The following is a 25689-nucleotide window of genomic DNA, read 5'->3' as shown; positions in this document are numbered from 1 at the left end:
GACCTATTTTGGCTTGGTCCTGTTGCCATGGTGACTCGTAATTTCTTCACTCCATTGTTCAGGGCTTTTTATAGTCGCGTGGCACGCGCCTAACTCTGAGTCAAACAACTCAGAGTTGATTAAACCAACTCTTTTCAGCTGTTCTGAAACCAAAAACTCAGAGTTTTCCAACTCTGGGTAAGTCAACTCAGAGTTCAGGTTTGAACTCTGAGTTTGTTAAACCGCCTTCTTGAAATAGGCCCCTGGTGAGTAACAGTTTGCAACTGGGACAGTTTTGATGTTGTCACAATTTGTGTCAATAAGGACAGCCTGGGTTCTGGCTACATAGTGTACTGCGTCAACTTTTACACAAGTCCCTTCCTCTTCAGACACCTCACTCAGCTGTGCTTCAGTACTTGTGGCAAATACAGGGAAGGGAGAGTTGTGGTTCTTTCCTCAAAGGAAAATTCACTTACCAACAAATCTCTGAGGGGCTCCGTTAGGTGGCTTTGAGACAACCTTCTGGATGTCAAATGGATGGATACTAGGGAGGTTTTTGTGTGGTCAACAGTGCACACAGCATACTATACTGAGGTGGAGGAAAACAGAGGTTAGCCAGGGTGAGAGGGTTTCTGTTCTAAAGCCCACCGTTGCGGCAGACTATGACAGATATATGGGAGGAGTTGAGCACTCGGACCAGATGCTGGGAACACACAGTGTCCAAAGGAAGACAAGAAAGTGGTACAACACACCTTTTCACCACTTTCTGGACACTACTCAGGGAAACAGTTACATTTTCCACAGGGAGATTTGTGTCTTTCGGCTGGAGCAGTTCATGAAATGCCAAGTCTTCCAGGAGAAGTTTGCAGCCGAGTTGATCAAAGCTCTGCTGGGATTTCAGGCTGCTTAGAGCTATGGGCACCTTTCTGTTGCCAGGAGTCAGGGGCTGGACAAATCCCAGACAGCCAGCATGGGGTGCTGGCAATGTGTGCTGTTGGAACACACTATGGAAGTGTCAAAAGAGTGATGTGTTCCTGTGTGTGCAGCTGGGCAGGAACTACCACTTTGTCTATCACACAAAAAAGTAAGGAAAACACCTAGATACATCTCTGTAAAAAGGGGGAACATCAATAAAACTAAAGACAGTGAACACTTCCAGAGACTTGGAACTGAAACAAGAGACTCATTTATTCATCTTTCTAATTTCAAATTGCTAGGATCTGTGTTATTGCAAATTTTAAGTATGAGAAAATGTGAAAAATGTATTTCTGCTTTTGATATTTTTTTGTCTACACAATTTCATCTATTACACTACATAATAAAATTAACTTAATAACATACATGATAAAAATGGAAAGCTGAAGGTCTGTTGAAAAAAGGATATGTAGCACTCCATGACAGCACAATGTACCACTATTTTACACCAAAAGAAAGCAAGCCATGCTCAGATGGTCACTTTACGCCTTAGGGTTTTGAGAGGCTCAACCATATACTGCCCCTCCCCTGCCTGAACTGAAGTCAGTTTCTGTCACTCCTGACTAAAAAGAGTATGTTTTATTTGCAGTAGAAACATAAATTGATATATTTTATGCATTTTGCTTTGCACAGGCAAAGCATGTAATATACAGTATATTAGCTATACTGATCTCCTGCTGTACACACACAGTGAAATTTGTTTTCCGTAACACTAAAAACAGCCTTACTGTGTTCGTTTCATCTCCTGACATTTCATCATGTGATTATTAAAACTGACATACCCACAAAGGCTACTGTTTGCCTAGGTGTATTTTCTTTACAAGTCCTTCAAACTAAACAACAATGTGTGTTGCTTGTCTCGACCTTAGATTACAAACTACAGGACCCATCCAGTAGCATGCTTACCAGATGTTTGTTGTCATGGCAACAATCATATGGCCATTCCACCATCAAGTGTAATCGATGTTTGTCATGAAAACAATTATAAACACAATTTCATTCATTACAGCTAAAACAATGTTGTTAGGTTTAGTTACAAAACCACAGTTAGGTTTAGAAAAGCATTAAGGTTTGGGTTAAATAATTTTTATTATGCAGGATTTAGGATGCTCATTGAAATATATATATAAACTGGTGTCCTGTGAGCAAATCCTGCATTTTCTCACATCATCCATCCATTCACTCATCCATCTTCCCCAGCCTCCTCACGATGCAGACTAATGCAGTCTAATCATAACTTCATGTATGTGTTTGTGTGTGCATTATTGTCTCCTGATCTGTAGTGGAAGCTTTTGTCTTTTAATATGAAAGCATTGCATGACCTCTAATGCTGACAATAACAATTCTGTGTGTGCAACAGAGGAAGCATTCTTCATCTAGCGTCCAATAAAATGAGGAGGATACTGTTGCATTTAACATAAAGAGCATCTCAGAGGTCTAATTTCACCAGGCATTAGACTGGTTTTACAACATTTGTGCTATCTCTAATAATCAATAATTCTCAAATGTCAAGGTGGCCCAAAAAGCTGTTTCACTCATTAAAATGCATTCTGTGGGACTTGTGGCACAACTACATGCAGCTATTGGCCCACTGATACTGCAAACTGTCATGTCAGGCCCCCCTTAAAGATATAAAGGAACATTTAATGAACAACATATATAGAAAGCAAACTTGGTTTCCTAACTGTGTCACAGGATTTATTTGGAGTTGGCTCATTGCCACTTGAGACAGACAGCTTTAATAAAAATACATCATGGTCCACATTAATAATTCACCATCTGACTGCCACTGGAGCAATTAAATGGTGCAGCAGCGTTAATGAAAGTACAGTCTGTAGCACACTTCTCATGGTTTTACATGACTGCTGCTCTTTCAATTATATCATCTTGTGCCATCTTTTTCTGCAATGGTTTAATACATACATCCAACTTCTAATATTTACATAAGAGTAAAGTCACTCATTTTTATCAGTAGACCATGCTGGCAGATCTCAGTCATCAGTCATCAATAAGCTGACATGACACAGAGTCCTGCACAGGTCCAATTTTGAAAACCTGCACTCGCCCCGCACACGCAAAGCTTTGATGTCTCTCGACGTTAAAGTTATGGTTGTTTAACCACTCTCAAAGGTCAGGTGGATGATAATCGCAAAACAAGATGAAGACGTCACTGCAGCTCATTGCAAGGGCACAGTTAGCCAGCATGCTTATCCTGGTTTTCTGACTTATCTACAATGAATTATGATTTTACACATGACCTAAAGCTCAAAAAATTTGGCATACAAATGTTCTAGTATTTCTTTGCAGAACTAACTCGATTTATACAAGTCTCAGAAACTCTTGCTCATGAGACTTTTTTTCCAACAATGTAAATTCTTACATTATAGTTTATGGATTTCCTTGAATGGTCATAATCACCATGCAGTTGTGCATTCACGTGACCTTGCATGACATCCACTGCTGCCATTCTAAAAGTGGAATTTGCTGACTGCACGTGGATTTGTGGATATATTTTACCTCCTGCTGCTGCACTGTGACCAGAGGACGTGGAGAAAAATACAGGGCCTGAGGTTACTGCATGTCCGAGAATGTTCATGTACAGAGACCTGTGTTTTACCTGACCGGGTCTAACCTACAAGCAGCTGGCCAGTGAAGCCCCCTGTGGCACTGAATGATCAGCTCATCAATGCTGGATTCCCCTGGAGCACAGTACCTGTTTGTTTTGAATGCTTGAGGCCAATGTGTCTGCTGCATGTAACAATCCATGATGTTATTGTCAGTGCAACGCTACCTGTGTGAATACATTTCAGTACTTTGAGAATGTGGTTGCCTGCAACGCGTGGGATTTGTGGGAGAAGACACAGTGATCACTGGTTGGATTTACCGACCTTGAAGCTACTTGAAAGAGAGTGATGTTTCCACTACTTGATGTGACTTTACCTAAGGTATGTAAAATAAAAAAACACACACATTGCATGCCTGTTAATACATTGTTTCTGTAGAGACAATTTTTGTAAGGCTGGAGAAGTTACTATGTCTGCATTATCCCATTTAAAATGTGAGGGTTCTCAACTACTCATTTTGTTTAGTGTTACAAATCTCTTCACTGGAACATACACTATATTGCCAAAAGTATTCGCTTGCCTGCCTTCACATGCAAATGAACTTGAGTAACAACCGATTCTTAATCCATAGGGTTTAATATGATGCTGGCCCACCCTTTGCCGCTACAACAGCTTCAGCTCTTCTGGGAAGACTGTCCATAAGGTTTAGGAGTGTGTTAATAGGAATTTTGACCATTCTTCCAGAAGCGCATTTGTGAGGTCAGACACTGATGTCGGACGAGAAGGCCTGGATCGCAGTCTCCGCTCTAATTTATCCCAAAGGTGTTCTATCAGGTTGAGGTCAGGACTCTGTGCAGGCCAGTCAAGTTCTTCCACACTAAACTCACTCATCCATGTCTTTATGGACCTTGCTTTGTGCACTGGTGCACAGTCATGTTGGAACAGGAATGGGCCATCCCCAAACTGTTCCCACAAAGTTGGGAGCATGAAATTGTCCAAAATGTCTTCTGAAGCATTAAGAGTTCCTTTCACTGGAACTAAGGGGCCAAGCCCAGCTCCTGAAAAGCAACCCCACACCATAATCCCCCCTCCACCAAACTGTAAACTTGGCACAATGCTGTCAGACAAGTACCATTATCCTGGCAACTGCCAAACCCAGTCTTGTCCATGGGATTGCCAGATAGAGAAGCGTGATTCATCACTCCAGAGAACACGTCTCCACTGCTCTAGAGTCCAGTGGCGGCATGCTTTACACCACTGCATCCGATGCTTTGCATTGCACTTGCTGATGTAAGGCTTGGATGCAGCTGCTCGACCATGGAACCCCATTCCATGAAGCCCTCTACACACTGTTCTTGAGCTAATCTGAAGGCCACATGAAGTTTGGAGGTCTGTAGCTATTGACTCTGCAGAAAGTTGGCGACCTCTGTGCACTATGCGTCTCAGCATCCGCTGACCCCGCTCTGTGATTTTACGTGGCCTACCACTTCGTGGCTGAGTTGCTGTTGTTCCCAGTTGCTTCCACTTTGTTATAATACCACTAACATTTGACTGTGGAATATTTAGTAGTGAGGAAATTTCACGACTGGACTTGCACAGGTGGCATCCTATCACGGTACCACGCTGGAGTTCACTGAGCTCCTGAGAGCGAGCCATTCTTTCACAAATGTTAGTAGAAGTGGTCTGCATGTAACCAGGGAAGTGATTGGAACACCTGAATTCAATGATTTGGCTGGGTGAGTGAATACGTTTGGCAATATAGCATATGTACATATACCATTGTTTACCTAGGAGGAGAAATTCAAATGTATTAATGCTGTTGCAGTTTGTGGTTGTGTCCACTTTCATATTCTGGCTCGAACATAGCAGGAAACAATGTCAATGAGGTATTGTCATTGTTGAAAACGTAGCTTATTTGTTAATGTTTTTGTTTAAGCATTGTCCTGGCTTCCTGACTGGTCTGGTGTCTATAAGTATTCCTCCATTGAGATGTGTTTCCCCTGTTCAAAACTGAAAACTTGGTTTCATGTAGCTCCCCCCTCAGTGGTTGTGGTTTGGTTAATGTTAAGATTCAGGTTATGGGAAATGCATCTCAATGGGGAAACAGATGTCGCCACAACACTGGCAACAGGAGTTGTGTGCATTCACAAACTATTCTCCCATTTTCAGGAGGAGACTCACACGTTTTATCTTCTGAAATAATTAAAGACTATTTGGAATTATTATGGGTGCTTAGTTAATCTAGAGGTACCAAGATTAAAGATTAAATGGCTGGAAATGAGCATGCCATAGCCATTTTAAAGTCAATCTAATTTATCCTAGCTCTGACCACTGATGGGGGCGCTAAGGGAAACACTGTTTAACAGAGAAGAAACATTGGGGCAAGGAAAAACTCTTTGACACTATACCAGAGTTTTATGGTCAGTTTTTTACATTTTCCGCCTTATAAACAGCTACTCTTGGTACTCAATAAAAGCTTTGTCTGCTTTGTTGGTGTGACTGAATTGATCAGCCATAAATGCTACAAACTTCAGGTACTTTGAGAGTTTGTTATATTACTGCCTTCTTTCTTTCTGCTATCCATCTTTCTTTCACACTACAGCAACACACTGATGTGATGTCAGATGAAACCCACCTATTAGCAAGATGTAGTAGAGGCATCAGTCGTTGTGCCATAGGCCTTCAGAGTAAATATATTGGTTATTTAGGATTGATAAAATTATGCTGGATTAGACATTTAAAAGAAACTGCACCTTTATTTGTTTATTTTTAATCTCAATTGTGTTTATTTCACTCGCTACCTGCTTGCATTTAGTTTTTTTTTTTTAGTTTTTTTTTACCTGTGCCCGCACATGTGAATTAATGTAAACTTTTCTTTACCCATTATCAGTTTTTACAGGTACCCATCAGGGACCTGTGGGTACCAGACCCTGTGCAGGACTCTGACATGACATATTGTTGCTCTTTAATTAGACCAGTGTTATCAGTATTATTCCTTCTTTGGTTCCTGCCAATTGGAAATTTATCATTATTGCATAGTTGCATGCAAATGCATATGTATGCAAAGAATGTATGCATAGCGTTAAAATATTAACTGTTAAGTGTTTTTTCTATGATACAAACCTTTCTCATTTTGCAGACCTGTTCTCTACCTATTCTGTCTTGCACTCATTTGCTCATTCTCTTCCTCTCCACCTTTGTCTTACACTTGACATAATTCACTTTGCCCTGCAGTTGGTTGTTCTTTCCCAAGCTGCTGTTTTATTACAAAATGATCCACACTCTTGGCACACTCATCTGACAGGGGTTCAACCCGATGACCTCTTGACACAACTGAAGTATATAATACCAACAACATGCTGTCCCTAAGTGAGGGGGCAACTGTGGGCACCAACTGTGGGCACCAAAACATACGCTATGTGGCCTGCATGCTGTGCAATGACTATCTATGCAGTAGCAGATAAAAATGTGCATTAAATAGCATTTTCTTTTCTGATTATCTGGAACCTCTGATACAGTTTGTGCTGCATTTGGAAGCAAACCTGACAAATGTGAACAAAAGAAAAAAATCCTATCTGCTCCCATCCTTAAATGGACTTCTATCCAGCCTCCTTAGTCCCCATTTGCTTGCCATCATTGGGAATATTAAATGGAAGGTACTAACAAAGTAAAGGTAAATCAGATGTCACTGCTAAAATGCATAGCGCTCCTTGGCTTGTCTCCAGAGTTCTTGGCAACTTGGTAAACTCCAAAAGTGGAGGACCTCCCATTCCTCCATGAACACAGCCTTGCTCGATGATACCACAGTACAAGATGAAATTGACAGTCATTTCCCATGAGTCCTGGTAAAGGGACATGTCTTAGAACATGTCTGTTGGTTGATTCAACATGCTGTGAAAGTGGGGGAGGTGAGACTGACATGCATCGCTCTACTAACTGTGAGTACAGAGACTCAGGATTTGCCACTGGACAACAGAAAGAGAGAAAGAAGAGGGAAAAATGAGAACAGGACAAGAGTGAAAAAGGATGCTCACCCTCCGTAAGTTGGAATGTGGGGAGGTGGAGCAGCCGCCCTGAATGCATTGTATACTGTGCGTCCTCGACCCCGTAGGTGGGCTCCTCTGTAAGCTGCTGCTGCAGTGGCTGCTGGGTAGGGAAAACTTGGTACTGGAAGCAGAGAACAGAAAATGATACACACCTGATACTTGAGATCAAAAAGTGACACAATTTCTGCTCAAGGCAGGTTATTTAAATAGTGTTTGTTGCATGGTATAGTACAAAGAACTGTACGCCTATAGTTGGCATTGACATTTACATCCTGAAGAGAATGTGAAAAGTGTCCTCCCATTTCCAGTTTTGTGGGAAAAATTGGAAGAGAAAGAAATAATAAAGAGAGAGTGGCAGAGGAGTGGAGCAATTACAGTGGTATTGTTATTAACTTATCATTAATCTTAATGGGGGGCCAGCTGACACTAAGCTTAATTTGAGAACTGGGGTGAGTGAAGGTTGAGAAGGAGATTGAAGTGCCATTTCCAGTCCTAATTATACATCTCTTCAAAAAGGAGATCTAATAAAATGCTAATAGATACAGTGAATCATTCATTGACCTGATGAAAAATGGAAGGTTTGAGCCAAAGGATAAGAGTTTCTCAAAGAGAGACAAGAAGAAATGTGAAACTTGTAATTGTTCCTATTCATCTTTTGTCACCTTGATTTTAGGGCCCACTGGCCTGGCCACCTTAAAGTCACAGTGATGGCTCCTCTCAGTACTATTCCACTGAATTATTAATATGGCCTAAATGAAAAGGAGTGCTTGGTATATACAGATAGAGAACAATTTAGGACTCATTAAGACATAAGAATACTGAGCAATAGTGCAAACTAATGACAATTGCAGTACATATGGCTAAATGTACTAAGAATTACAGAATGAGCCCCTTTTTGTGCATTAAACGGCCAAAAAAGGGTTTGCCGTTGAAGTTGGCAGAACTTAAAGTTGGATGTAAGTGAGCTCTCCGCATAAAAAGGTCTTGAGTGGCTTCCTTTGAAAACTCTGCTGCTTAATTGTTTTAATTTATTATGCTATACTGTGTGCTTTTTTCATGTATGAATGATGGCATGACCGCAGACACCATGGGCTCTGTTTTCCTGCCAGTACAATTTCTGCATTGCATCAAATGTAGTCCTTCTGCAGTTTTCCTCAAACATGTCTAATTTTTTGTGCATTGGTGTGTTTGGTGTTTTCCTGCCATGAAAGAATGTGCTTATGCTGAAGTGGGAGGAGATGAGAAGCTGAGGCCATGTGTATGCAACTTGGGTGCTCGTTTTGACTGGAAATAAAGATAGTGATGACGCCTGCTCAGACCACCTCATCGCATTTGCAATTTTCCCAACAAGTGCATAGGCTGTGAAGCATGAGATCGGGTACCCAAAAGTATTTTAATGACCACATGAACTCAAAATTAACCCTTAAATCAACAACTGCTCTGCTGGAATTGACTATGAATAATTTGTGTATCATAAAGATTATTTTTAAGTAAGGTAAATAAACTAGTTATCAGTATGCGGCTATAGACATGATGTCAAACAGTGTTGGTGTGCATCAGGACGCATTGTCTGTTCTTACAGGATGTAGCCAGAGGTGATCTGCACTCAGTGTTTAGGAATCCAAATTCACTTTCCAAATTCCCATCTTGCCATAATCATTAGGATAAGTCTATCAGCTCAAATTAATCACGTTATTTAATATTCATCCAATCAATTTATTCTATCTTGTCATTTACTTGCCAGTATTCAGCTGCTCTCTCTGTTCCTTGTAGTTGTAAAGCCAAGGTCACTGTTTTGACAAGAACCCATCCTTCAGACTTAAGGTTAATAATTTGGTTGATAATTAGATTTATAAGTTATGATTAATTAATTGCTGTCAATGGAAATGGTGCTCCGAGGTAATGGTTTTATCTATCAAACTGAGACAGATCCACTACAATAGTTTATATACAGTAATCTCCCACAGTTCACACTGTATGTCAGGACAAAATCCAAAACATTAAGCCCTAGGAACTTTGTGCAGACCTCAGTGGTAAAACTGTGGCACAGTATTGATAAGAACAGGAATATATAACCATTTCTAAATCTTTGAGTGTTCCCAGGAGTACAGTGGCCTCACTAATTGTGAAATGGAAGATGTTTGGACTGGGACTTTTTCTAAAGTTGGCCTTCTGGCCAAACTGAGTAACCAGGCAAGAATGGCATTGGCCAGGGAGGTGACCAAGAACCCAATGGTCTCTCTGAGAGAGCTTCAGAAGTATCTGACTGCCATCGCCTGCCATAACCAAAGCCAGAATGAATGGAATATAAGAATAGAATGGGGTAAATTGCCTAATCCAGGTGTGTAGCTATGTGTATTTTTTTTGTTTGTTTGTTCTTATTTAATGGTCTGCTAGGGTATATCACCATCCAGCTATTCAATATGTAACTGATGACTACATACAACTTTTTATTCTATAACATTAAAGATTTGAATGAAAAGTGAGAAGACTATTAGATTTGAAGAAGCAGAGAAACTCCTGTATTTTCTATCACCTAAAACATATTTGAGGTTGGAGTTGGGGGGCTATATTACTCTTTGCTTACAACTAACTTTCAAGAAGTGGCTTATTAACTGAGACTGAGAGATATTTGCTCTGTTGTACATCAGAATTTGACAACTTGATAATTTGTGATTCCCAAAAACCTATGTTATAGCATTTAATGACTCAGAAGTAAAACTAAAGATAAACTACAATTTATTGATGGTGTTGGACATCATCGCTACATGGACTCATTTTTTATATAATTATGCATATAACAAATTAAATGGATAAGGATTATAATTTGAATTACTCCCAGTTATTTAATGAAACTTCAAATTATTTTTAAAATTAGCCTTGCTACCCATTCCCCTTATTGGTCAAATTAATATAAAATGTGTATTCTACCAAAGTTCTAAACATCTATGTGTATAGGTCACTGATGCTTTGTATCACAAAGTCAGTGAAATAATGTAAATACAGATACTGTGTGGAATATAAAGCATGACACAGCCTGATCGCATATAGTACAACACATGCAGCTATTATTGCAGAGGTGATATCAATGGGTGAAATCAGATACTCAGCTATAAATCAAAATAATAATGGTAGGACTCCTTGTGCTTACTATAAATCCAGATTAACTGGTTGTGTTCATTGCCTAGTTACAGGCAGGGGCTGTGTGACCGCAACAAGAGAACTTTCTGCCCTCTAACTTTTTCTTTGATCACATATTTTAAATGTCAGTATAGCAGATGATACAGCACAGCTGTTGTCATTGACCTGTGCTTGTCAGATGATGTCATGACCATAAAATAATGATTTTATAAACTGACTGCCTCTCTCAGTCCTCACCAGATGTTGACTCTGATGCGGTGTTGTTTGCCAACTAAATAAAGTACAGAAAAAGAGATTTAGCCACTTTTACATTTTAAGTATGGACTGAGTTTTCTACTAAAACAACCTGGAAACACGAATATGTGTGCAAATGGTTGTCATATGAAAAACGTATTTAAAATTTTAGGCAAATGAATGTGCACCTACTCTTAATCTGCTCTTCTTTAAAAAAAAAAACATGAACCAATTAACCACCTCTTGGACCCTAGCCTGAATCACTGTAATAGCCTATTAATAACATAATTTCCACAAATTATCAATACAGAAAAAGCCTGAAAAGCTTGTACACTCTTTGCATATGTGAACACGCGCACACACACATATGCCCCATTGGCATTTTGGGTACTTGAAAGGTGAGACAAAGGTAAATCAATACAAAGCCATTTCATAATTAAAAGAGTGTGGGGGTGAATTAGGCAAACAAATGTCTGGAGAAATTGAAAATATTGATTTTAATTTACAAAATATAATTCATACCTTTTAAAGTCCTTGCAGAAACGAACAATTAGATTTCCCTTTTTCTTGTCCTTTACCTTTCTTCACTCCTCTGCCACACTTTTTTATCTGTCTTTGCTCCTCTTATCACAAAATCCAGGTGTTTTTCACTCAAATGGCCATGGTTAATGACAGAGTGGGAGCTGGGCAGTGGCTATAGATAAATGCTGGGGTGAATGATAGCTGGCTAGGTTGTGGCTGGGGGTTTACCGTGAGGAGGAGAAAATGAAGATGATGAAGAAACTGAAGAAGAAAAAGAATGAGGAGGAGGAAGATAATGACAAAGGAGATGGTGACTGATGGAGAAGGGCATGTCCTCCTACCTGCATAGAATTCTGGGCTGTAGACAGCGCTGACCACTGGATTAAACTTCCAGCCTGAAACATAGAAAAACAGCAAGACTAAGAAACAAAGACGAATAGGCAGAGCAGGGAACAATGTTTTACTGTGGTTAGTTTGTTTGCCCAGTATGTTCTGACTGAATTTTAATCTACACATTAGACCACATGAACATTTAATCGACAGACTGAAATTTTTTAGAGATTAGACCTCCTTGACATGCTAGTAGCAAATATATTTTAAAATGTTGGATACAAAATTACAAAATTATTATTTCAATAGCTAATATTCTTGCCTGAAATTGCATTTTCTAATGACATAACAAAAGAGTTACACGAATTAGAGTTGCAGTTACATGAATTATAGCAGCAAATAAATTCTCTGGCAACACAAAATGTTAGATAGGCAAACCTTACTAAATATCCCCCCTTTGACAACAGACAGGTGATCTCCAATTTAACTAACAATGTAAAATCCTAAGCTGCATTAGTCAAAAGAGGTGAGCACTTTTGCAACCATGTATTTTGTAGGTTAGATTTGTAGTTCAAGTAGGAACTATCATATTGTAGAATCAGTTTTCACTTTGACATTAAAGGGTCTTTTACTGTTGAGCAGTATCAGGAAAGCCGCTTAATATCTACTTTGATTTAATGTAATAAAACAATAAACAAAAACTTACAAAGGAGGTAAACAATTTTATAGGCAGTGTAAACATGAGCATGGCCTTACCATTTGCATATGGGTTTACAGTCTTCTTATTTGTCATTATTCGGGCTGTTGCATTGTTGACCTAAAGCAGGTGAAGAGAGAACTCCGTAAGTTATGCCAGTAGTGTTTGTATAGAGTAAATCTGCATGCAGTGTTTTTTATTGTTGTAAGAAAGCAGTACACTGTGTCATAGCAAACACTGTGTGATGGCAAACACCCATGTCATTTATATCTATGTTGACATGGGTGTTTTTGTGTTTTCAAAATTGCATTCAGAAACACTTAAAACACATTCAAAACATTTCATTTGCATGTTTTCTATCTTGTTTTCCAGCATGCTCTCCCCAATTATAGTGGCATTTCAGTAACATACAGACAACAGTAAAGAAACTACCAACGCACTTGGCAAAATAATGTTCTGTAAATGTACAGATGCATGCGATGGAAAGAGAATGGAGAGAAAACACAGACAAATAAAATGTCATTGGGAGAAAGGGTAGAAGAAAATACAGTATGTTGGGAGCATTATGCAACATCCAGTCAACCTTAAATGTGAGAAGAACTGTTGTGACCAAAGCAACACAAGGCATTGACACTCTCTAATTCGTTGCAAGAATCATTATTAAGATTTAAAAAAGGGGGGGAAACTATGAAAGAAAATAGATGTATTGAAATAAAACAACCAAGTCAATCAATCAATCAATCAGTCATTCCAAATTCAAAAAACAGGTAACAGGATAAAACAAAATAAGGATGCATTGTCTTCCAAAGTAAAACAAATGAATAAATGGGTTTCCAACAATCTCAGATGTGCAAAAAGATTCATATCTCAGACAGTATCGCTCGCACACGCATCTTCAGGAGAACACTTAGTGAATGGACACGCACGCCGACACGCAAGGAAATATACATTTATGTCAATATACAGCATCAACTCAACCACAATTCAAAAAGAAATGTCACGTGAGTTTTAGCGTTGCAAACGTTGCAAAGAGAGAGGAAGAGTGAGAGGAAATGCTGGCAGAATGGCTAGCTCGCTCACACTTACCATTCCCAAACCTTTTGGCCCCTCCCACTTGTTTGTGTACTGTTACCGTTGTAACTGTGTTGGATGGGGCCCTAAACAAGCTACCGCTGAAGGATGGTGGGGGAGGAGGGAATGAGAAAGGAATAAGCAGCATCTTACTTAGGAGGCCAAGAAAACTTTGCAATCATTCCACTGAACAAACTAAGTTCTCTCTACACAAGCAGTTAGCTGGTCTTCTTAAAGCATAACTCCGACCATTTTGTCTGGAAAAGCTATCTTTATCCATCTTACTGGTTGATTTGAAACAGAAACATCTCCTTTGTACACCATATACTGGCTAAGCTCTCAAATAGAGCCCTATAAAGCCAGTGACCCAGAGCATATTTAGTCTTTTTTTTTTTCCCAACACATAGTTTCATTAAACTGTAATGAAACACAAAAATATGTAAATGAATGTAAATGAATCTAAAGTTACATTTACCTTAAACATTTTTTGATGCTGCTGTACTTGTGTCATTGCTTTAGCACTTGTTTTTCTACTGTCACTGATTCCTGTGCCTGGCTTCATGAAGTATTGTAAAATCTTGTCAATCATGGTATTGATTCAGTTGGAAAGCAAAAACTAGTCAGGAAAGAAAACATTCATAAATTCTGTAGTGCATTGCAGAGTGCTGGGATGGTGAAAGGAGCTGATGTTGATGAGAGTTCTGTTGCATTTTCAGTTTTGAGCTAGCCAAGTCAATTTCAAGACCCTAGACTAGTTATTAGAAGTAAGATTACATAAACTTTGTTGGATCAAACTTTATTGATCAAGAAGGAGGTTTTTGTCATTGTAAACATAAGGGCACTAAGTTTGTTATGAAAAACGATGCGGAATACAGACTTTGTGTGTTTATAATTGACTGCATGTCCACTTGATATGAACAAGCGATTTGTATTTGTACACATTATCTGGATAATGCCATCTCATCACATTTCAGTTACAGTAGTTGAGTCTGCTTGCATTGTGACTGAATTCCAATATGCAAATTAGGGGGCAGAGTTGACAAATTCTTCAGCATTGGTAAGTTGCAGGTAGAAGTAAGATTGGGCTCAGACTGACTTCAAACTCTCATGAAAAAAATTTCACCCCATATATCTGAATGGGGTCAGCAGAGGTGCCAGCAAACAGGCAAAAAATAAAAAATAAAAAAATAAAACTGGATTGTCTGTTTAAAAAGTTGACCTTGGCTCAAAGTTTGCAAGACAAAGTGATGTCATTCGGCAAGGTTGTGCTAGTTATAGTACATTCCTGATTACCCTGTAATAGGAACACAATATGTCTACCTTGTGATCTCCATTGTGTAACACAAAATAACTGCTGCCATGATGACATTCCACAAAAGCAAAATCCTGTCTCTAGTATTGTAAATCACTGTGCAGTGGTTAGGGTTCTCACAAACGTACAAACTTATGGCTCCATAAGTGGCCATATCCCTAGATCATATTTAATTTTATTTAATGTCCCACCCCTACCAACACCATCTTTCCTCTGTTTTAACACAGGGTTTTTTGGTCTGAACGCCCACTAGGTGATGCTACTTTATGGGGCATAATTAATTTTCCTTTTCAGTGAAAGGGCTCATCTGTACTTCTTGATGGGCAGGTTGAGATGACAGGAATAGCAGGCTGAAATGTAGTCTATCAGATCCAGATGTGGTTTGTTACAGTATGAGAACATTTTCTATGCAGTGTGTTCTAGATGTCTTTACTCCTCGCTTTAACTTGTTTTTCCTGATCCAAATGCAGATCACATATTAATACCAATTGGAAACTGGATGTAAAAGTGCAAACAGCCTGAGAAAAGACTTTACACTAATGTTGTAAAAAGGATAGTTTTGCACAGAATAAAAATTAGATTATAATTTGGATTAGCTGGTGTGTATTAACCATGATCTTTTCCTAGCTCACAGATATATAGAACATAGGACCCATGTGTGCATGGTCAGTTGTTCTTCTTTAAATTTTGTACACAGCATTGTCCACAAAAATCCCAACTGAACTGCGAAATATTTCAAGAAATTGACCTTTGTTTCAGTTCAGTTTTGCATAATTTATCAAACTGAAGGTCTGACGAAAGCATAGCTGAAACATCTGTGCATTTCCCCCTGTATTGATGTTTGACAGTTTGAACTAAATAAAAAGAAATGTGCTGTTGATTTGCGTATTAGAACCCTTTTTATGTCAGGAATACCTTGAGTGGATTTCTTCAAATTTGACACAAGTATTCACTTGGCCTCAAGGATGAACTCATTAGATTTTGGTGGTCAAAGGTCAAGGTCACTGGGACCTCACATTTGTACCATGCTTTTGAACCTGTTATCTCACGAATGCCTTAGGGGAATTTCTTCAAATTTGGCTAAAATAATGAAGTGATTACACTTTGGCAGTCAAAGGTCAAGATGAGTGACCTCACATCTGTTCCATTCCTGTGAATTTGACTGGTTGGTGGAGGCATACAACCATGAAGCAGTAATTCTAGTTTGTACGTAATTTATTAGTTACTATGTATTGAGGGAATGGAAGCTGCCATTATGAGAATGTAGTTGGAGTAATGGGTGGCTTGGAAGCCATAATGTAGACAGCTGTGAAAGACACATGTTTGGTGGTTCCATAGGTGGAAAAAAGCATCAAAATGATAAGTTAAGGTATTAGACCTTGGACTAAAGTATGTTCCTGGCTCTCACAGAAGCTTCCAGATGTAGGTTGAAGCAGAAGCTTGTACTTTCAAAGTCAAGTTTGATGGAGAGATAATTGCCTAGTTTAACTATTAGCTGTTCAGTAAGTCTATATATTTTGAGAAGAAGGTGTCACAGAGGAACTGTAAAAGTGAATTCTGCTGATGTTTGTTCTTTCATGAAAGTAAATTGTGGCAGAGATGAAATGAGCATTAGTTTGTCTGCAAACTTATAGTATGCAACAAAGATATGAAGGGCTGAAGTGTCTGCGAAGTCAACATAATTACCTATCACCAAAATACGGGCAAAAAAGGAGACTTTTGGTCTCCTGCAAAACCGCAGGTTGTACCGTGAGAACTGGATAGTACTGCTATGGCTAAGGAATAAGGGGTATGACCTTCCAGAGCCACCAGAGGACTGAGGGAAGATAAAAGACATCCAACAGTAAAAAATTAACAAGGTATATGGAAGAACTACTATAGCTTGATGGTGATGACATCTTTGCATAGATTTTTAGGAAACAGAAAAAACACAGTACTAAATAAATGACTAAAAAAAGAGTGGGGGCTAAGATAATAGCAAGACGAATGTGTCACCTTGGGAATTAGTTGTATCTTACAAACAGAGTTTCATACCCGTGTTCACAGGTAGTGTTTTTCCACCATGGAAATTTAGCTTCCTAGTATATGCAATAGTCTGTGGAACTTGGCATTCAGTCCACTTTGCTTTTCCACTGTATTGTTGCCGTGTCGATCACTGTTTACATAAGGACAGGGCTGAATGCCTCTCTACACAGCTGAGAGAGCTTTAGGTCGGTGACCACAATAATTTTTAATCATGTGTGCAACAAAATCAGCCAGTAATGGAGACTGTATGAGCAGTTTATCAAAAAGCTTTTGAAATGGGATAGCTTCACCACTTTGCTTGCGGCCCACTCGCTGAAATTCCCATTTCACCTCTAAACCAGTATGTATGTTTACAGACCATGACTGTTATAATAATACTTAAGATGTGACGACACTGCCGTTAAACCAATCATGGGTGACAGCCCTGTGAGCACCTGCCACCTCCCCTCACAGGTTCCTGGAACTTGATTTAGTGCTACCTCCTGAGGGGTGCTGAAATTTAGCTCCTGGAACTTGTCTCCAAAGTGGATAGGGGGCAGTGGAACCAAAAGCAGAACCTGGAACAAAGGGTACAAGTTCAATTACAGATGGCAAGTTCCTATGGCTGAATAGTCCTAAAGGTATTCAGACATAATAATAATAGACATTTGGCAGGAAGGAGGAGTTACAGGGGTGAGGTAGAGCATGGTCTCTGTATAGGCACACAAGGCTGCTGTGGCCTTAAAATGGCTGACGTTGATGCAGTTTCCCCAGATAATCCAAAGATCTGGAACTGGTACCGTTTTGGGCATGTTGTGGGTACAGTTGCTTGCAATATGTGATATTTTTGCTAACCTGGAGATGTGAGGATTTTGGAAACTGTGTAAAATTTATTTAACCTGGCGTACTGTTACTACAGTGGGGGAAAATAGATTGAAGGATTGAAGGATTTATTGTAGGTGAGCTACGGTCTAGTCTTTTACCATATGTGAATATTTTAATTTTGAAAAAAGCTGCTGATGTTGGATGGCAATAAGTGTGTGAAGGGCCAAACTTCTGTAACAGACTTACGTATACACCAACAATTTTTTGAAACCCATATATTAGCTATATATTAGCTAAAAATTTGGCAGCAGTCACTGCTTCAAGTGAAGTATTTTGAATATTTCAGGGTCTTGTTATTGAGATGGAACAAAAAATGAACTGATAAACTGATGGATCTGCAAATACAGGTGCTGTAGCAGACAGTCATGGTGAAAACAGCACAGTCTGATACAAATCTGTCCATTTAACAGTCAAGCTACATCTCAAATCTCACCTTTGGTCACAAGCTTAGTTCTTTGCAATGTGGCTGGGCTCAACCTTAGCCATACAGTGAAAACTCAGACACTGGCAGGGTATTCAGAGTAGAACTGTTAGCCCTTTGCATCATAAGAAGCTAGTAAATGTGCTTCCAGGCCTTCTGTAGGTTTTCGTGGGATGTCCAGCTTGGGAGGAGACATTGAGAAAGACCCAAAGCTTGCAGGAGGGATTAATTATCCCATTTGCTATGGAAACACCCCAGGATGACTCATGAAGAGATGGAGAGTGGCTAGAAATAAGGACTTAGAGGTCATTATACCTGCTGTTACCACAACCAGAGTAAGCAATTAAATGTGGATGGATGGAGGCGATTTGTTGTGGTTCCAGGGTAGTCTAACTTCTCTCAGGGCATAATCATAGAAATAAAAGATCTGGGTGTACAACAGGTGTAGACACAAAGGATTACCAGTGGAAGGATTACCAATGGAAGACCACAGTGTGATAGATCGTAGCAAAGCCAAGATCATCCAAAAAGACACTTTAAAGTTTGATAACTCTTTAAAATTTCAATATGTGATTCTTGCTCAGTGCCAGTTCTGCCCAACTATCAGAAATTCATGTGATTCCCCTCCAAAGTGCAGCCTATGTAGTGGATATTTTGAAATTTCAGTATGGACTGTGTAAACTGTGATATGGTCCACAGGTGGAATGTTGATGATATAGACTCTGTTGGGGGTTTGGTGGAAACAGCTACACCAGTCATGATTTAAGGTATTGACATCAGTATATTGAAACTCGGGTCAGAAGTAGACAGAGTTATGCTTCAAGTCTGGTTGTTTCATGTCTCCACTCAGAGTAGCAGACACTCAGGTGAGTAGACACAAGACACTGAAATAGCACTTTGGTAATGACATGCTACTGAATTAGGTTAGTGGTACTACACACTTTGCATTTTGCTCACCGGGTGTCATCAAATTCCTACAGTATTGTGCAAAAGTCTCAGGCCACCATTAGTTTTGCTGTTTTAGTAAGGTTGTAATGATAATTTGTATTTATTTTTCAGTCTCTTTATTAGGATATAAAATACAGGAAATATGTACACAATATTAAAAAAAACTACATTTTCAGACCAAACTGGTTTCTTCCAAAAGTCAATATTTAGTGTGACCTCCCTTTGTACTTAGCATCAGATTTTGACAGTTTTCTTGATCTTCTACTCCTGTTTTTGTCCTTGACCTCTCTGGCTTCTTCATGTTTCTCTAGAAAAGCCTGAGCACCACATCTGGGGTATTCAGTTTGTTTGATGAATTTTTTCCTGACATTTGGTGTTTTTTAGTACTATGTACATACTTCCTATATTTTTTTAGTTCTGATAGAGACTGAGAAATAAATACTATACATATGTACATATATATATAGTCGTCATAACATTGCTAAATCAACAAATCTAATGGTGGCCTAAGACTTTTGCACAGTACTGTAAGTAGTCTTGCTGAACAATATAAAAAAATCTCTTTCTTATATAAAAATATATAAGAACATTTTTGCCATTGAAAATTCATGACCAAAATCCAAAGCAATCTTTGTCCTTTATTAACTACAAATATGTCTATCTACAGTATAAGAGTAGTGGTGGACTTTCACTTTTAAGCCTTCGTTAATACCAATTTTGCTGACAATACAAAATTAAAAGAAATTTAAAAAGTTAAAAACAAAGAAAAACAAGCTAAGTTTATCACATAAAGTAATGCTGGACTACTTATATGTTGATATTTATTTGTGTTTAGGTTAATAAAACTGCACAAGGAAAGAGAAATAATGACAGTTTGATGTCATAAGAAAGATAGCAAGGTGGAATGTGGTGGTAGACTGTCAAATGCACACACACACACACACACACAAATACGCTAACACATGTACACACACAAAAAGGGAAACAAAGACAGGTAGAAGGAAGGAGTACAAAGAAATTTTTGAGGCCATGTACCTCTATTTTACGACCTTCTACCACGGTGCCGTGTAATTTCTCTCTGGCCCTGTCGGCATCCACGCTATGCTCAAACGTAACGAACCCAAAACCCTGCATGCAGAATGAAGACAGGTGTCAAACAACATGTACATTATTTTTTACATATTATACTCAACATTGTAGTGAACAATGGCATGACTCAATTGAAGCACAAACCAAAATATTTAACTTTTAAATCCTATATTAAAAATTAACTCCTTGATGACAGGAAATGAGCCTTTAACAAAGCTCTGACCACGTATGTACTGTCTATCAAGCTTATCATTCTATCAGTTGTAGTTTAAGGCAATATTCATTCCAAAATGAACACAGACATATGTGCTTAGCTATGTAGATTTCAGTAAGGTTTCTAATTCTCTATTGCTGGCTGAAATGTAACTTTGTGAGCAAGTTGAAAACTCTTGTGTTTTAAATGAGCACTTAAGAGCTCACTGATCGTGATAAAGGACAGTATGTTCAAAGACTCAGGCTATAGCTATGTGTCCCAAGCATTTGGTTAGGGTTCTTGCAGTGTATGTTTTCTGAATGACATGTTTTGAAAAACCCATTTACCCCATATTTATTTGTAACAGTACAAATCTAAGATATTATATAATGTTCAAAATAAGATGTTTGATGTATTTTAGTTAATATAAGATTAATCTGAATTTTATATAATCTATATAAAAATAATCTGAAACTGAGGCCAGCAATGCATTTCAAAAAACCTGGGACAGGAGCAACAAAAGACTGGGATGCTTAAACAAACAACAACAACAAAAAAAACACCTGGTGGAAAACCTTGCAACACCTTAAGTTAACTGACAATAGGTCAGTATCACGACTGCATAAAAAACAGCATCCCAGAGAGGCTGCCTCTTTCAGTGGATGGGGTGAGGTTCATTGCTCTGTGTGGCAAATAGTTCAACAATTTAAGAATAATGTTTCTCAATGTAAAATTGCGAAGGTTTGGGGATTTTCATCATCTACAGTACACAATATTATTAAAAGACTCTGAGAGCCCAGAGAAATCTCTGTAAGCAAAAGACCAGGCTGAAAATCACTACTGAATGGCCGTGATCTTCTGGCTTTCAGGTGACACTGCATTAATCACTGCATGGGCTCAGGAACACCTCTGGAAACCACTGTCAGTGAACACACAAATGCAAAAAAAAAAAAGAAAAAAGACATATAAACAAGATCCTGACACACTGCCCATTTTTCTGGGCTAGAACTCATTTAAGATGGACTGAGATGAAGTAGAAAACTGTCCTGTGTTCTGAAAACTCAATATTTGAAATTGTTTTTTGAAATCATGGATACTGTGGCTTTGGGCTAAAGAAGAGAGGGACCATCCAGCTTGTTATAAATGCACAGTTCAAAAACCGACATCTGTGATGGCATGAGGGTTTATTAGTGCACGTGGCATGGGTAACTTACACACCTGTGAAGGGAGCAACATATGATGCCATCCAGATGTGATATATTTTCAGTGAGGGCCTTGTTTATTTAAGTAAGACAATACCAAACCACATTATTACAACAGCGGGGCTCCATAATGAATGTCTTGGGACTAAACAGGCCTGCCTGCAGTCCAGACCTGTCACCCCCTGAAAACATTTGGGCAAGGCCCCCAAATTATTAAATTAAAGCTTTAATCCCACAAAATAAAAATAAGCCGTTCGAATATAGAGTATTACATTAATTAAAGTAAGTGGAAAAAGTAAAAAAAAAAAAAAAAGTGAATGATTTTTTTAATGTAAATGAACAAATTGCAATACTTTTGTCAGACATTTTATTTACATTACAGTTGCTGACTTTCAAGCCTCCCACCCTTTTCTCATTCACTGCCTATGCTGTCCTATTGTATTTAGACCTCAAAGATTAATAGCATGGCTCCTTCAAACATGTTCGCTTTTATAGCAGATGTTTATTCAAGATTGAAAGGTGTTATAGTAAATAGAGCTTTCTGATGAAGTCATCATAGGGTAAATTTAATCTAACAAAACATTTATGAAAATAAACATTTATGGAATGGCATCAGCAATAAGAAAAAATACACAACGTAACAAGCACACCAGCCAAACCTAAAAACATATAAATAATTCTATTCGAAGAATCACACGGGAACTTAAGGATTTTTACGGGAACTTTAAAGAAGGATGTTTTCTAAGGAAGATCTTTTAATATACCAGTACTGATCAGCCACTACTCTGTGGTTTGGTAATGAAATATAGTGAATAGATACAATTAATTAATATAATTTAATTCAAAATATCATTAATTTTGAACATCAATCTGTTACATTTTCATCAACATCACAGTCATGTTTTCCCTCAGTGTGATTTATCACCCAATCACTGACAGCACATACAGTAACTTATTGTGCTGTAGTATTTTGTTCTGTAACAGCAAAGTATTACACCATCCTCAAAAAGCATTCTTGTTTTATATTTGTGTTGTCATGGACTTGTGAAAGTTGTATAATAGATGTTTCCCCCCTACAACATTACTATGTCTCCTGTATTAATTTTGAATAGTTTTGGGTGAAAAAAATAACTGTTCAGATTTCAAATACATAGTCCGTTTATCAAAATTAAGCCTACTCAAACTGGAGTTCCAAAGTTTGCAGAAGGTTCGCAAGCAGGAACTCATCTTAAGATGAAGTTGTATGATAATTTTCCTTTCTGCTGAACATGTACATTACAGTGATAACAGTTGTAATGTGTTGAAAACTATTCATTTGAGCCTAACTGAGCTGGTGATGTCAGCGAGAATGTTGTTGTCCCAACTGCAAATCATCTTCCCCTACCATTATGAATTTGGTCTCCTGAGTTCAACACGCAAGTTCAAACACCCAACAGTGTGATGTCAAGCTTAATAGTGAGACTTTACAGGAACATTCCAATTCGGGTTTCCCTACTTACCAAAAGTAAAGATGCGCAATATGACTTTTATTTCTGTATATTCAGTATATAGATAGGTCAAGATTCCATCAAAGACCTACAAAAGCAAGAAGAATGTAAAAAAAATAATAATAAAAATAATTACCTTAGAGCCACGTTCGTTGAAGATGATTTCCACATCTAAGATTTTGCCAAATTGCTGTAAACAAATAAATAAACATTGAAATGCTAAGTTACACCTCCTTACATATTTTCATTTGCCATCAATTAGACAGAAAATTAAAACCCAACTGCTTTAACTTTTCTTTATCAACTCAAATGTTCTGTAAAAAGAAAGAAATCAACCTAAGATGTGCCAAATTGTATGTATGTCATTTACTCTGTATTGTTGTACTTACACCAAACATTTGCCTGAGATCTGGGTCTCTGAACCTGAAGGGGATGTTGGAGACGTGCAGTCTCTTAGGCTGGGCCTTGCTGTCTGTGCTTTCACTTACAGTCTGTGTTGGTGGCTGACTGTCTGTCTGGGCATCATCTGTCTGCTGGAAAACACAGGTTTACAAAGATTTACAATGGCACAGTGCTGCACAGTATAGCAGTGCTAGAAAGGTATTGCAATATCCTACTTTTAAAAATGATACAATACCCCATTTTATTAGTACCAACACTTGAACTATGACAGTGTTTTATTAAGAATGATATTCCTAAGCTGTATGGATGTGTGACAGCAGGGTAGTGCATGTGTGCAGCACTGTGTTTCCACTCCCTGCAGTCATAGTGGGTGTGCCAACTATTTTCATATATGGGAGCAGGTAGCTTTCATGGTGAAAAATGAGTGGCATGGCTGCATACAAGTTCTTTTCTTGACCATCCAAGGCTTGTAGATGCACAAAGCTAAATGTGGCATTATATTGCTCACATAACCAACAGCCAGGGCAAGCAGAGAGACATCACATATCCCAGCTTGTTTCAAATGTACGCAAGCCAAGTGAGCCAAAACATCTAATTAGCTAAGCACCTCGCCAAGAGACATGCTAACTTGTACAAAGAATTCAATGAGCGACAAGTTAGTGAATGCAATGGACAACAGAATATTATGCTCATGCTGTCAAAAATAAGTCAAATGAGTGTGATTTTATTTTGTGACTTAAACTTTTTCACCATTGGAATTTGATGAGGCACTTCTCTATATGGAAGTGCAACATTTAAACTGCAAAGTTCAGTGAAAGGAGCATCATAATTTGGCACTGCCTCTAGACTTGGACAGCTTGCCATCATGGAGGGGAAAAATAATTCCCACATTCATCGGGGGAATCTCACAGGACAAGATCAGGGTGCTCTCCACCAGCTGAAACCCAGTAGAAGTTAAATGATGCAGTAGGATAGTCACCCTAAACACTTAAGTAAATATATTACAGAATGGCTTCAAAACAAGAAAATCTGCCATATGGAGTGTTCCAGTCAGAGCCCTGACCTCAACCTAACAGAGATGCTGTGGAATGATTTCAAGAGCCATTCACACAAGCCATCCTGGGAATATGGCTGAGCTGAAGCAGCTCTGTGAGTAAGAATGGTCTAAAATTGCTCCTCAACATTATGCTACTCTGAAGTGTTTGTTTGAGGTTAATGCTGCCAAAAGAAGATTCAACCAGTTATTAAATCCAAGAGTTCACCGTGATTGTGTAATGGGTGTGTTCAATAAGGACATGGAAGATTAGAATTGTCTGCGTGGTATTAGCTCAAGCATGTTGTTTGTCTATACTTGTGACTGAGGAGATCAAATCACATTTTATGACCAAATCATGTAGAAAATCAGGCAATTCTCATTGGTTCACCAAATTTTTCTTGCCACAGTATATACAGTGCATATGGGAAGACCCTTCTATTTTTCCACATTTTATGTTTCAGACTCATCTTAAAATGGGCTCAGTTTTTTTTTTCTCAGTCTACACACAGTACTCCAAAACAATAACATGAAAATGGGTTTTTGAAGTGTTATTTATTAGATATACAAGACTAAAATATCTCGTTTAAATAAGTATTCAGACACTTTGTTATGACACTTGCAATTGAGTTCTGGTGCATCCTACTGTACTCCTATCAATAGTCCTTGAGATGCTTTTACAGCTTGATTAGAGCCCACCAGCTCCTAATTTAATGCAGTGGATATAATTAGGAAACACACGGAGGTCCTGTTGGCCCCATCAAACCAGGACCTCCAGCGTGCACTGGGGCGGTTTGCAACCGTGTGTGAAGCGGCTGGGATGAGAATCAGCACCTCCAAATCCGAGGCCATGGTTCTCAGTCGGAAAAGGGTGGCTTGTTCCCTTCAGGTTGGTGGAGAGTTCCTGCCTCAAGTGGAGGAGTTCAAGTATCTTGGGGTCTTGTTCACGAGTAAGGGAAGGATGGAACGGGAGATTGACAGACGGATCGGTGCAGCTTCTGCAGTAATGCGGTCGATGTACCGATCCGTCGTGGTGAAGAAGGAGCTGAGCTGTAAGGCGAAGCTCTCGATTTACTGGTCAATCTACGTTCCGACTGTCACCTATGGTCATGAACTTTGGGTCATAACCGAAAGGACAAGATCCCGGATACAGG

The 25689-nt window shown here is 38.7% G+C and overlaps 1 protein-coding gene across 14 annotated transcripts in view; it reads right to left on the bottom strand.

Moving 5' to 3' along the window:
- The window catches only part of rbfox1 (RNA binding fox-1 homolog 1), a 315653-nt gene that overhangs the window by 37903 nt on the left and 252061 nt on the right, over positions 1–25689 (bottom strand). For 12 of the 14 annotated variants that reach the window (XR_002275544.1, XR_002275543.1, XM_020608189.1 and 9 more), the window contains 6 exons: positions 23490–23633; positions 23237–23290; positions 20165–20257; positions 12548–12608; positions 11803–11856; positions 7553–7685 (listed from right to left, as the gene is read on the bottom strand). Coding sequence is in view for 12 of the 14 variants with exons in the window: in XM_020608189.1 (XP_020463845.1) it covers positions 7553–7685; positions 11803–11856; positions 12548–12608; positions 20165–20257; positions 23237–23290; positions 23490–23633 (539 nt within the window). In the remaining 2 variants the exon portion in view is untranslated. The remainder of the gene's footprint in view (positions 1–7552; positions 7686–11802; positions 11857–12547; positions 12609–20164; positions 20258–23236; positions 23291–23489; positions 23634–25689) is intronic. The other 2 variants (XM_020608181.1, XM_020608191.1) reach the window with 2 other exon arrangements.

The sequence above is a fragment of the Monopterus albus genome, unplaced genomic scaffold, assembly GCF_001952655.1.
Source record: "Monopterus albus unplaced genomic scaffold, M_albus_1.0 scaffold92.1, whole genome shotgun sequence".
In the NCBI taxonomy this organism is placed as follows: Eukaryota; Metazoa; Chordata; class Actinopteri; order Synbranchiformes; family Synbranchidae; genus Monopterus; species Monopterus albus.
The sequence above is the reverse complement of the archived record's forward strand: the minus strand, read 5'-3'. Positions and strand labels throughout refer to the sequence as shown.